This window comes from Raphanus sativus, chromosome 2 (genome assembly GCF_000801105.2).
Source record: "Raphanus sativus cultivar WK10039 chromosome 2, ASM80110v3, whole genome shotgun sequence".
NCBI lineage: Eukaryota > Viridiplantae > Streptophyta > Magnoliopsida > Brassicales > Brassicaceae > Raphanus > Raphanus sativus.
The window spans coordinates 29,155,652-29,168,800 of NC_079512.1; the positions used below are offsets into that span (position 1 = coordinate 29,155,652).

The window sequence follows — 13,149 nt, forward strand, 5'->3', positions numbered from 1 at the left end:
AATATTAAAGTTGTTTTTCAGTCTCCAGTGTGGCAGTTTCCGGTTCCTCGAAGAGGTAATAAACTATTTACAAAGAGGATACCCATTTAAGCTTTTAAGATGATAATATATTCCTTGAAAGGGTAATAAACTATTTTTCAAAGAAGGATATCCATTTAAGCTTTTAATATATGTTTCTAATAGCTAGTGCCTATGCCGAGAATGTTATGTGTTTACCACTTCATCGCCGATCTCAACTTTGGATCTTAAAGAAATAATACTTCGATCACCATAATCGGATATACGTGTAAGTTTTTATTTTTAGCTAGGTTATATATAATCTACATGGTGATAAATTATTACAAATCACTTCTGGAGTCAAGTGGAGATTTGATCAAGTACAACAACTTTTGGTTATGCAGATAAATGGTAGAGATGAATGACGCGGGCCAGAACCTTTTTTCGTAAGTTCGAGCGGGAATATAATTGTAATTAGTTTAATAGTAGTTGTTATGTTTTTGAGAAAACACATACATAAATTATTGAATGGAAGTTTGCTATGCTTTAGCAAAAAGTTACTAATAAGTTAAATGTTCTTGGGCCAACAAACTAGCTTAATGAAGTAATATGTATTCTATGGAAGGGGTAGGCATAATATATGGACCAATACCTAAGCCCGATCTTAAATATATGAACTCGAATACCACCTGATCTGATCTATAAAAATACTCAAACAGATTGAATTAGAAGAAATTGGATATCCAAACTTGATCAGATAATACTTGACATGCGAAAATACTCCAAATATATTTGAAATTATATGAGATGTTACACTAAAACATATTTTTTTTCCCTTATATCCAAAGATGTTGAATCTTTTGTTGAGATTAGTTTTACATACCCATAGATCAGTCAACATGCAGTACATAAACCAATTAATTATAAGTTTTAAATTAATGAAATCAGTGGTTAAGTTAAAATGAAATAAAAACCACATTCTTTTGTAAAACAAAAAAAATGATTTGCAATAAACTTAGTCACTGAAGTTTCTTCAAAAAAATAAAAATAAACTTAGTCACTGATGTTGATATATATTCTCTCACTCTATATCTTTTATATTTTTCCGATCTTCACCTTTATAGTTTTCGATTCACTTTTAAAATATTTTTAGTTTCATCAAAAAATATTCGAGGAAGTTTTACTTTTTTTTAAAAAAAATGATTGTTCTAAGTGTTAAACATTTAGATAAAGAATATAAGTGTTAAAAAAATAAGTATTAAACATTTAAAATAGTTACAGACTGAAATGAAAAATTGAATTTAAACTAAGTTTTTCAAATCGTATTAAACTCGAAGAGAGTACCAGACCTGATAGGAATTTTTTTTTGAAAGATCATTTCGATATTTTCACCAATTTACAAAATTTTTATTATAATTTCATAATATATAATTTATTTTGTCTATATCTTAACAATATGAAATTCACCTAGTCGTTTACTATCACTTTTATAAACAGAGTATTTCAATTAAATCTTTTATTTTATATTTAAATATATATATATATTTTTTAGAAATGACATTTTTAGAATGTTTCATTCCAACCCCACCGGTACATATAAAATTGTAAATTTCAAGAATAGATTGTGTTTGACGAATGATGATTACAAAACGAAATTCTGCTCTTTTACGGGCCTTAGTTTCGAGCTTCATGGGCTTCCTCAAAACCCATTACGTCACAATCGGCTTCACCATCGACTATACCACCATCACTCTCTTTACACTTTAGCCCGCCTCTCGAAAGTGCATCTACTTGTTCGTCTCTCTCTAGGGTTTTAAGCCCCCCGCCATGGAACCTCACCAGAAGAACAACGTTTCCGGCGACTCTCGACGCAACAAGCTATCGAAAACCTCAGATAATAACGGAAGAGAAGTCTCTGCCGCATCGTCGCCGATACCAACCGATGTCATAATCGACATCTTCTCGAGGCTACCGCTGAAGTCAATAGCGATGTGCCGCTGCGTATCGAAGCTCTGGTCCTCCGCACTCCGCCTCCCAGCTTTCACCGAACTCTTCTTAACCAAATCCTCCACTCGCCCGCAGCTCTTGCACGCGCGCGCGACGAACAGTGAGCTATTCCTCTTCTCTTCCTCCTCCTCCTCGCCGCATCCGGATGAGAACTCGTCTTCTCCTGTAGTCGCCAGCTGTCACATGAAGCTGTCATTCGCTGTTTTCGGTGACATCAGCTGCGGTCGTCCTCTCCACGGTCTGGTTTGCGTTAAACACGTGCGGGTCTTGGATGGAGAGAAGGAGACGGCGTTGGCGATTTGTAACCCTAGCACCAGACAAGTCTTGCATTTACCCAAAGCGAAGACGACTACGACGAGTGGACTTGATGAGGTGAGGAGCATGTTCGGGTACGATCCCATCGATAAACAACACAAGATACTGTGCATGACACGGTCAAGGGAGGGAGGAGAAAATGGAGAGCATCAGGTTCTGACATTAGGAGCTCCGACCGGGTCGTCATGGAGAATGCTCGAGTGTTGCGTTCCCCATCATGGTTACCCACCTCTCAAAGAGATATGCATCGATGGTGTTTTGTACTACAAATCTATTAATCAGTCGACACAGACTTATTTAATAGCTTGCTTTAACGTTAGGTCTGAGAAGTTCAGTTTTATTGAAGCCGAGGGAAAGGGAAGTCTCGGAAGAGCTCTGATGTTAGGGGATATGGTGAACTACGGTGGTAGATTGGGTTTGATTTTGTCTGAAGATGTTAGAGGAAACGCCGGTGCGATCAATAGAAGAAGTGCGAGGTTTAGGCTGTGGGTTCTAGAAGATGTTGAGAAACAGGAATGGTCTGATGAGCGTGTGTTTGTGTTGCCTGCTGAGTGGAAGAATGTAGTTGGGGAACACGTGTTGAACTTTGTCGGGGTGGCGGCTCGTACCAACGAGATTGTGTTGTCATCTTGGTACCCAATCAACCGTAACTACCTCTTCTACTTCGATACTGAGTGTGACACTGTTGCGAGAGTTGAAATTCGAGTAGTGGATGTTGATGTGTCCAACTATGCTGTGCTTCAGACCTTTCTTGACCATGTTGAAGATGTGAAGCTCTATGCATAGGTTCATTAGTTGTAGGTCTGTGCAATGGTTCACTAGTTGGTACTTCATGACTGATTTCTACTACAACTCCTCTATCTTGTCATTAGATGCCTAGTTTTCCATGTAATTCGGTAAATGGACCTATCTGTAAAAGAAATTGACTGTAGCTCTGTCTGAAGATCTTATTCCTAAAGTAAAAGTAATAGCTTTTACTAAGCAATGCATCTGATTCTCAAATGCTTGTGGCGTGTATGTTTTCATCACAAAGCATGTCATGCCTCAACGAAATTGATTAAATAAATAAATGAAATTGATTATATAGCTAACACTTCAAAATACATGACAAACTTGGAATGCTACGCGTCGCGGTAAGAAGATCTTGTGGCACAATAAAATACTTGTCTTTAGCTCAGGGGGACAGGAGGGATCAATATATTGTTTCTTTGGCTCGGTACGTGAAGCAAATTAGAGTAAAAAAGAGTGAGGCTTTTTGTACTCAATTCTTACACATTGCAAATTGACTTTTGTGAAGCTGCTACTTCTCGGTCAGAAAAATATAATCCTTTTAAGCCTTAAGCCTAACCAAACTTTCAGATCCAAAACCTGTTCCAGTATTTGATGGAAAGAGACATATTCAGACCTATCCAAAATCCAAAACATGTTTCTGTTGGGCTACATGGGCTTCCTTCCTCTAAACCCATTACGTCACAATCTGTTTTTACTTTCTGCCATCTATCCTCCACACCACTGCGATAAAAAACTTTACCTTTCATTTTTCTTAGTGTTTCCTTTAAGGCTCCGCCATGAATGACACACGGAAGAGGAAGAAGAAGAGCGTCTCCGGAAGTGAAACCTCAGCATTGCCTCTCCCGATAGATCTCACAATCGACATCTTCTCGAGGCTGCCGTCAAAGTCAATAGCCACATGTCGTTGCGTATCGAAGCCATGGGCCTCCACACTCCTCCGACAAGATTTTACCGACCTGTTCCTAACTAAATCCTCCTCTACTCGCCCGCCGCAGCTAACAAAAGGACGGCAACTTGTTCTTCTTCTCTTCACCCCAGAATCCGGAAGAGAACTCGTCGTCGTCAGTAGTATCCGCCGATCCTCTCATGCATTTCCTTGGTTTCGACTTTGATAAAACCAGTCGTCTTGTCCATGGCCTCCTTGTCTGCGTTGTGCGTAAGGATATGGTGGTGCCGGTGCTATGTAGCCCTAGCACCGGACAAGCCTTAATCCTACCCAGAGTGAACACGAGTAAACCCAGGGTGAAGTGTTTGCTTGGGTATGATCCTGTTGATAAACAATTCAAGGTCTTGTCCATGACACAGCCCTTGGATGGAAGGTATGGTATGGTGTCTGAGGAGCATCAAGTTCTTACCCTAGCAAACTACCATGGAGAATGATTCAGTGCTCCATACCTCATCCATATCCACGTGAAGCCATATGCATCAATGGTGTTTTGTATTATACATCTCTCTTTAACTCTACTATGATAGTTTGCTTTGATGTTAGGTCTGAGAAGTTCAGGCTTATTCAAGTCCACCAGGGAGCTCTCAGAACAGCTATGCTAGGGTTTATGGTAAACTTCAATGGTAAATTAGGTTTTATTATGCCTAAAAATCCTGGAGGAAATATCGGTCTTATCAGTGGAAAAACTGCGGGGTTTAAGTTGTGGGTTCTAGAAGATGTTGAGACACAGGAATTGTCTGAGCGTATTTATGAATTGCCTCCTCAGTGGAAGAATGTAGTTGGGGAACACAAGTTGGACTTTGTTGGTTTGTCTCGGACGCATGAGATTGTATTGTCTTCCTGGCAGTCTATTAACCCTTTCTACCTCTTCTACTTCAATCCCGAGAGGAACACTGTCGTAAGAGTTCAAATTCAAGGAGTGGATATGGATGGGTCCAGGTTTGCTCTACTTCAAACCTTTCTAGACCATGTAGAGGATGTGAAGCTCTATCCCAAGGTGCATTAGGTGGATACTTGATGATGACTACTTGTTTCTCTAAGTTTCCCATGTAATTCGACAAAATGAACTTATCAATAAAAACAATCGACTTGCAGTTATCTATGGAATGCACATCTGATTCTCAGCATCACTAAGCATGTCATGCATCAACGAAATTGATTAAATAAATAAATGAAATTATATAGGTTTTTAGTGTTTGTTAACACTTTAAAAATACATGACAAACTTTGAATGCTACTACTGTGGTGGTCACATATCAATCAATCACTTTTGCCTTTAGCTCTACCTCAGCGAATTAAGTCCAAAACCAAACGAGCAGCTAAAGAACATTTTGTCCAACCAAACTGGAAATGTATTCTCAGAACTTCCGCCGGCTCCTCAATTTTTTGCTCGGGAAGGGGATAGGAGAGATGAATCTATTAGCCTCCAGGAACTGCTCAATCAGTCTGCGAAAATTCATTGTTTCTTTGGATCAAAAGGAGGAAAAGACCGAGGCTTTTTATAATCTCATTGGTCATGACTACACTTACACATTGCAGATTGACTTTTGTGAAGCTGCTACTTCTCGGTCAGGAAAAGAATCCTCCAGCCTTAAGCTTAACCATACGTACAGATCCAAAACCTGTTGCAAACCTATCTAGTCAAACTAACAAAATCCAAACATTTGTTTTCTTAATATCACTACTCACAGGAAAAGAAGGATGTTGTTACCTTGTGAATGGATTCAAGTTCCTTGAGCTCTGTGGGTGTTCTGGGAACCTTAACCGTGTCATCTGAAAGTATCTCTCTGAGCTTCACTACGCGTGTCTTCGAGTAGTTTTGAGCAAACTGATGTTTTAATAAAGAAAGGTAAGAGTCAACAAACTATTTACATGCATAGATACCATTATTAAAACACTAGAACTTGTAGTTTCCTTTTACCTGTGCAAATCCACGACCAGATATTTCATCATTTATGTCAACAGGACTGCACGAAACGAAGTTGATCAATCCAAGCTTGTTTCCATTTGAGATCTTATTAATTCCAGAAAAAAAAAGTTTTGGTAATACCTGACCACGAATAGGTACTTGTCTTGCAATTTAAGGGGTAACTCATCAACAAGAGCTGCAGCTTTCTGAAAATCAAGACCCAGCACATGTTAAAACAAACAGATTCTCTTTCTGATGAGCGAAACAAAAATAGATAGATCATCAACTGAGTTTTACCATCATGTCTTCGACATTAGAGATGAAGTAGTTTGAAGATAACTTTGCATTTTCAACGAAATGTTCCTGCCAAAATTAACGAGTTCAGACATTCAGTCATTAAGGATCGACGACAGAAAAGGAAAAAAAAAAGAAAAAGAAAAGATCATTTTCTTACCAATATCTTGTACAATCCGAGTTTAGGGTGTGCTTGTGAATATCTAGATAGGAGGTCGTATGTTGGAAACAGTCCAGCACGCTGCATGATACAAAGTTTTGTACAAACTAAGCCAATCATATAAGAAGGAAAAGATGTAAACTAATAATCTTAAGGTTATTATATATAAGAGACTACCTCAATAATAGGTGAAGGAGACTTCAAAGAAGAATGAAGCAACGGAAGATCCTCTTTATGCAAACAAGTTACTTCACCTACAGGAAACTGCGACCGGAATCTGCCAGCTCTCCCTTCAACAGGATCATGAGAGAACATTAGAAAGGATTAACATATAATAGACAAACGATTATCCCTTTATTACTCTCTGAAACAAATACATAAGACAAGCAGAGAGAAAAAAAAAACTGAAGCAAAGATGGAACCCTAACGTGAAAGCTATAGCACTCTAAACTTTCCTAAGCCCAAACCAAGATCCTAGATCAATCCTCTAGCTTCCTATTTAATCTTTCAGCTCTCTCAACCACTGATAATCTCTATGTTTCTGAGCTTGGAAAAGCTACAGTTCCAGTCACCATCCTACTCTCTAGTTCTGCCCTAGATTTGACAAGAACACCTTATTAACATACAATACCACAGCTCTTGAAGTGTTTAAGTTAGAAAACAAAAAAAGCTTTGAAACATACCTGCAATTTGTTTAATCTCAGATACTGTTAGGTCTCTGGTCTCGCTACCATCAAACTTTTCAAGGGTGGAGAAGATAATTCTTGAAATGTTCAAATTAAGACCCATGCCAATCGCATCGCTGGCAACAAGCACATCAAAGTCATTGGTCGCGTCGTTAAACCTTGTTGCCTGTAGAGTTCTTAAAGCATTTTAATACCAGAGAATATTTTTAAATAAGGGGGAGAAACATATGTACTCTTGGAACACTCAGTGAAGTCTCAAAAACCTGTGCTGTACGAGTCTCTGGAGGTAACGAACCATAAACGACAGAGCAAAGATGCTTCCCCGCCTTTTCAATTGTGTTCTGTGGCAAAAAAAAGGTACCAAAAAAAAATGAAGACTCATGAATAGAGAGTAGAGAGTAGAATATAAATAAGTGCTAACCTTATGCCTATATATATCTTTTCTTGAAAAGGTTACAAGACAGTCCCCAGTTTTGATATCCGAAACTGACCGAACTGGAACCTTCAAAGGGACTAATGGCGAAAGCCTCTCATATGTATGAACCTATATACAAAACAAAAGGGGATTTAATTTAATACAAGAGGTCGCGAATAAGTCTAAGAGAGTATTCGGATACTAGTAAGAAACCATGGTACCTCGACATCATCACCAGTTACTTTCAGTATGTCTTCAACAAGAGGTACGACAGCTGGATCACCACATAAATGTAGTTCATTAGCTGCAATCCCTAGTAGAGCACGAGTAAATGAAAACCCCCTCTGTTTACATCCCACCATCTGAAATAAGAACACGAAACAGTTAAACTCAATCTCTTCTTCACCCAAAGTATAAAAGCAAGACTAGCCTGAATCTCGTCAATGATGGCACAGTCGTAGACGGACGTAACATCAGCCATTTCAACAGTCACAGCCTTGTGATTAGCACCTTCCACTAGCTCTTTCTCTTGTCCGGTGATCAAATCACATGGAACATTAGCTTTGTTCAAGCGTTTAGCTACTTCCCATGCCAACAATCTTAATGGACCACAATATACACCTTCGAGTAAGAAAACAATCTTAAGACAGTTCAAGAAATGGCTTCGAGAAAGAACAAATGGTTTAGTAGAATCGCCTTCTAGGACGTACCTGAAGAACTCCGCTCAAGTTGCTTGAGGGCGTTATATGTTTTGCCACTGTTTGTGGGGCCAACATGTAGAATGACTTTACGCTTCTTCCTCCGAGCGATCGGATACCATGTATGAGGACATCTGAAAAAAACTCAATGTTAATCGGCATGAATATTAAAATTTATTAAATCAAATCCCTTTTCACAAATATCTACACAAGAGAAAGTCATATGGGTAATAATCTACAAGAAGTTGTAGGTGGTGGGTGTTACGTGAGATCAGTGAAATCGAAGGAGGAAGAGGTAGGTTGGGAGCCAGTGAAGTCGTAGTTAGAGGAGGATCCTAAGATCTTTCCGTAGTTCCTCCTAGAAGTGAAGACACCTAATCTCAAAACCTGACCACACTCAGGTTCCAAGTGAAACCGCCACAAACTTGCCTTATCAGCTGAACACACAAAACAAACCATCATAAGATTAGAATACTACACGACCAATCCAATCTTATTTCTAAAGAAAAATCAACTGAAGAAGCTACAGAGCTAAGTTAAAAAGGAAAGATAGTGATAAAATTGGAATATAAAGGTGGAAGTTTCTGCATCCCAGTGAACACAATTTTTCTGTTCATTGTATAAACTCGACCATGTCTCTATGTAAGTAGCTTCTAGACCTTCCCAGCAATTTCTTAGAATCATACGATAAACAGAGAATAGAAAAGGGGTTTCGAAGCTCAAACCTTGAAGAAGACGAGAGATTCCGAAAGGTGAAACCTTTCGAACGCGAAGAAGAGAATACACCATTTTTAAAAAAATAATAATTTTTTGTTGGGAATTGAATGAATGAAGTAGACAAAGGATCAATTTTTGCTTTACAGAGAGGTCAATAAAACTCAATGATCATTTTTGCAGACCATTGAAATAGCAGAGTACCATTTCATTGTTAGACCTGATTCTTCTCAGAGGTCGGCGACTCAGCAAGAAGCGGGAGAGAGAAGCAAACGAGAGGTTGCTTTCCGAGAATATTAATCTTATTTATTAATATACCCGTACGCTTGTGCTCTACTCTCACTCACATCCTCATACTTTATAAAATAGACATTTCGACACTATCCAATTTAGGTCCCTCTTTGTAACATAATATGTCGAAAGTACCCCTAACAATCCTCTTAAGAGTTATTGTTCCTCGCTCTCGAGTCTTGAGAGATCGAAGGAAGGAACTGAGGAACAGATCTGAGGAGAGATGGAGTGCGTGTTCGGTCTCGTTGGTAATGGATTCGCTATCGTTGCGGCGGATACATCGGCGGTACACAGCATCCTTGTCCACAAGAACAACGAGGACAAGATCATGCTCCTTGACTCTCACAAGCTCATCGCTGCAAGCGGCGAGCCTGGTGACCGGTAATATCCCCCTCCCTCTCAGTCTTAAAATCAGTAAATGAATTTTGATTTTGGGTCAATTTGTTAACAGGGTTCAGTTCACGGAGTATGTACAGAAGAATGTGTCACTGTATCAGTTCCGGAACGGTATCCCTTTGACTACCGCTGCTGCTGCCAACTTCACCCGTGGTGAGCTCGCCACTGCTTTAAGAAAGGTGTGACCCCTTTTTCTTACTTTTGAGCTTAGAGAGGGGGAATTAGGGTTTTCTATCTTCTTTGCTGTTTAGATGCTTTATGATAATTAGTGGTATTTAGAATATTAGCAGATAATAGATTGTTTGGAGCAGCTTGTAAGTGTTCTTGGGGTTTTGTTTTAATCTTTTTGATACAGTTTTGATAAACCCCATGTTGTTGGCCTTTTGCTTTGATTTCCAGAATCCTTACTCTGTGAACATCCTGATGGCTGGCTACGACAAAGAAGCAGGGGCATCTCTTTACTACATTGACTACATTGCAACTCTTCACAAGGTTGACAAGGGAGCCTTCGGTTACGGCTCCTACTTCTCCCTCTCCACCATGGACAGGCACTTCCGCGCCGACATGTCTGTCGAAGAAGCCATCGAGTTGGTCGACAAGTGCATACTCGAGATCAGGTCGAGGCTGGTCATTGCGCCACCCAACTTTGTGATCAAGATCGTCGACAAGGATGGAGCTCGCGAGCATGCTTGGCGTCAGTCTGTACAAGATGTCACCACTGCTGCTGTTTAAGTCTCTGTTATGTTTGGTTGACATTTGCTTTAATGTTTGAACTTGGCAAATTAGTTCCCATATGACTGTTTTAAACTTTGAAAATGAAAACATTTTTACTTGCTAAGTTGTGTATAGGAAGCAAAAACGTAATCAGATTCTCTCACTTCTCATAAGCCTCCATTAATGTGTGAATCAGAAAGGAAACTTAAACCAAAAATGTGTTGGTCATCCAGATTAAGCCACCTCCTTAATTTCGTCTTTTTCTACGGCATGAGTTCCTTATTTATTTTAGTTCTTCTCTCAAAACACTCCAACACAAACCATTAAAAACTCAAACAAACTCTTGAGAGATTTGTTGGGACAAAAAACATGAAACCTGGAATGTGTTTACTGTGGCTAACAGTTTCAGTTGCGGTGATGTCCAATGTTTCTGCTCAATCGAGCTGCACAGATGTTCTAATGAGTATGGCTCCATGTCTCGGCTACATTACTGGAAACTCTTCTTCTCCTTCTCAACAATGCTGCAGTCAGTTGGCTCATGTTGTAAGGTCTTCTGGTGAGTGTTTGTGTGAACTTCTCAAAGGTGGAGCCCCTCATCTTGGGATCAATTTTAATCAAACACAGGCTTTTGCTTTGCCTAAAGCTTGTAATGTTCAAACTCCTCCAGTTAGTAGCTGCAACGGTAAGAAAAAACAGAGATCATTTTCTATTAGACTGTCCCTTCTTTTATTTTTTGCTATCTTGTCTCTCACGCATCAAGAGTTTGTGTATTTTCAGGTGGTTCTTCGGTTAATTCGCCTATAGGATCATCAAACACTTCAGGTAAGGGGATAACTTGCATATAGATAAAAGAATTAACGGGTTTTGATAACAATTGTAACTTATTTTAGACGTTACTTATGAACAGAACATGGAAATGGATCAAAAACAGTTCCAGGACATAGATCATCATCATCATCATCATCTCATGGGAGTACTATCAAGTTCTCATTCCCTCTTCTTGCTATCCTTTCTGCGACTTCCTACATCACAATACTGACTTCTTAAAATCCATAAAGATTATTATGCTCTCTTTGAAGACGCATTCTTTTTTTATTTCTTTTGAATCTCAGTGTAATGTGGTGTTGTATGATGTACTTGCTCTATAAAATCCCTACTTCCGGGGTGATATCGGTTTGTAGCTACAAATAGTGTCTTGTATCTGTTTGCTTTATGAATAAGTATTGCTCTCCATGATATTATTTAAAATATAGAACACTAGACAAACATATATTCTACAAAAGAAACAAATTGTGTTGGGTTTAGAACTGCAAACATACCGATAATGCGATCTCATAGCGTAATTTTACCTTAGGCAAATTTTGGTTCACAAATGGGATATTTCGAATGTAATATATATATATATATTTCACATCTTAAAACCGTAAAATATACGAATTTATAGAATTAAACTCAAGATCATATGTAACATCTATAACAACTTGATGCAACTCAGTTAGTATGTAATACTTGATGCAACATCAACTACCTAGACGCAAATCTAGATTCAAGACACATCAACATATTAGATATTGTATTGACACCAATATTTGTCACCCGTGTGAGTTTGACTCTATTTGAATAGTCACGCTAGTTTGAGAGTAGTCATCAATTTGTCCCCACCAATTATCAAGTTTTGGTTGTCTTACAAAAACTATAAATTTCATTAGGTGTTGAAATGTTTGAAGATATAAGTAGACTTACTCATTACCATGTTTTTCGACGATAACCATTTTTTACTGATGATGATTTGAAAATGCTCACTAATAGTTTTTGCTACACGGAAGCAAACATATCATCACTTTTAATTAAAATTAAATCTATATATAACATCAAAACAGACTTGGAATTTTTTTCAAGGTCACAAGATCTATGTCACTTGTTAAAACATTTTAATTTACACACTTAGCTCTTTTTAGAGTTCGTTATGACAGTCAAAGATAACATCAAAGTAGAGAGATTCTTTAAATTTTGGAGATAATGTTAAAGCAAAAAATATATATATATAATGAAACAGTTTAAGATTATAGTAAAGCAACATTTTGTCCAAAAATAGTACAGACGAAACTTCTACTTTTTCACTGTTTCTAGTAAACATATTTTGTTTGAAAACCTAGTGGTTTAATGTTTTATCTGTCTAAGTTATTAAATATAAAGAGAATTTTGATTCAGACCCTTTATCGCGACATAACAATTAAATGATAGTAAGTTTTAATATATTGAATGTGTTAGTACTTATTTTTCTATAAGATAAAAGTTAGATTGTTCTAACAATATGCATGTTTGATGTTTGCAGTTGTTTATGGAAATTTTATTGTTTAACAGTTGTGAATTTTAATTTTAAAGATTTAAATAATATTAGTTTAAAACTATAAGAAATAGTCTATATTTAAAATTGTGATAAGTGTAAAGCACTATCATTACAGGCCTAACAAGTTAATGATAAATTATAGAAAAATAAACGATTAATAAGAATTAAATTTTAAAATTTTATGAATATATCTTAGTATATATAAATTTGCATAAAGTCCACACGTACGTCTCAAGTTCAACTGCCATCTATACTATTTTTTTTCTTTTCCCTTTCTCCTTTTAATGAATAACAAAATTGTAATTTTCTTAACTTACCATTCTTATGGTTTTCAAAATCAACAGCCTCCATTCCTTCAAGCCATTTCATTGTTTTAACAAGATTTTTACTCAATTCTACAAAATTTTATTTACATGTTCAACTAAAACGAGTCCGGTTTTAACATATACTAAAACAAAAAAAAAG

The 13,149-nt window shown here is 37.6% G+C and overlaps 5 protein-coding genes across 5 annotated transcripts; 4 read left to right on the forward strand and 1 right to left on the reverse strand.

Moving 5' to 3' along the window:
* Positions 1-1,824: 1,824 nt before the first annotated feature.
* LOC108841598 (F-box protein DOR-like) lies at positions 1,825-3,105 on the forward strand. Its single transcript, XM_018614347.2, has one exon. It carries the CDS (start codon positions 1,825-1,827, stop codon positions 3,103-3,105), a length of 1,281 nt encoding a protein of 426 aa, XP_018469849.1.
* A 782-nt stretch (positions 3,106-3,887) lies between these two features.
* On the forward strand, positions 3,888-5,063 carry LOC108819748 (F-box protein At3g61340-like). The gene is made up of 3 exons (XM_057004293.1): positions 3,888-4,120; positions 4,233-4,430; positions 4,601-5,063. The coding sequence occupies exons 1-3, from the start codon at positions 3,888-3,890 to the stop codon at positions 5,061-5,063; spliced, it is 894 nt and encodes a 297-aa protein (XP_056860273.1).
* A 133-nt stretch (positions 5,064-5,196) lies between these two features.
* On the reverse strand, positions 5,197-9,213 carry LOC108819739 (DExH-box ATP-dependent RNA helicase DExH16, mitochondrial). The gene is made up of 16 exons (XM_018592785.2): positions 8,945-9,213; positions 8,485-8,656; positions 8,232-8,353; positions 7,952-8,142; positions 7,743-7,883; positions 7,528-7,650; positions 7,370-7,447; positions 7,104-7,272; positions 6,598-6,710; positions 6,421-6,501; positions 6,264-6,329; positions 6,108-6,172; positions 5,979-6,024; positions 5,769-5,885; positions 5,588-5,679; positions 5,197-5,503 (listed from the first exon to the last, which is right to left on the reverse strand). The coding sequence occupies exons 1-16, from the start codon at positions 9,006-9,008 to the stop codon at positions 5,416-5,418; spliced, it is 1,728 nt and encodes a 575-aa protein (XP_018448287.1). The 5' UTR covers positions 9,009-9,213; the 3' UTR covers positions 5,197-5,415.
* A 168-nt stretch (positions 9,214-9,381) lies between these two features.
* Positions 9,382-10,458, forward strand: LOC108820796 (proteasome subunit beta type-2-A). Its single transcript, XM_018593804.2, has 3 exons — positions 9,382-9,605; positions 9,676-9,799; positions 10,020-10,458. The coding sequence occupies exons 1-3, from the start codon at positions 9,448-9,450 to the stop codon at positions 10,350-10,352; spliced, it is 615 nt and encodes a 204-aa protein (XP_018449306.1). The 5' UTR covers positions 9,382-9,447; the 3' UTR covers positions 10,353-10,458.
* Positions 10,459-10,628: 170 nt separating this feature from the next.
* LOC108820803 (non-specific lipid transfer protein GPI-anchored 26) lies at positions 10,629-11,565 on the forward strand. The gene is made up of 3 exons (XM_018593814.2): positions 10,629-11,016; positions 11,112-11,156; positions 11,242-11,565. The coding sequence occupies exons 1-3, from the start codon at positions 10,704-10,706 to the stop codon at positions 11,379-11,381; spliced, it is 498 nt and encodes a 165-aa protein (XP_018449316.1). The 5' UTR covers positions 10,629-10,703; the 3' UTR covers positions 11,382-11,565.
* Positions 11,566-13,149: the final 1,584 nt, after the last annotated feature.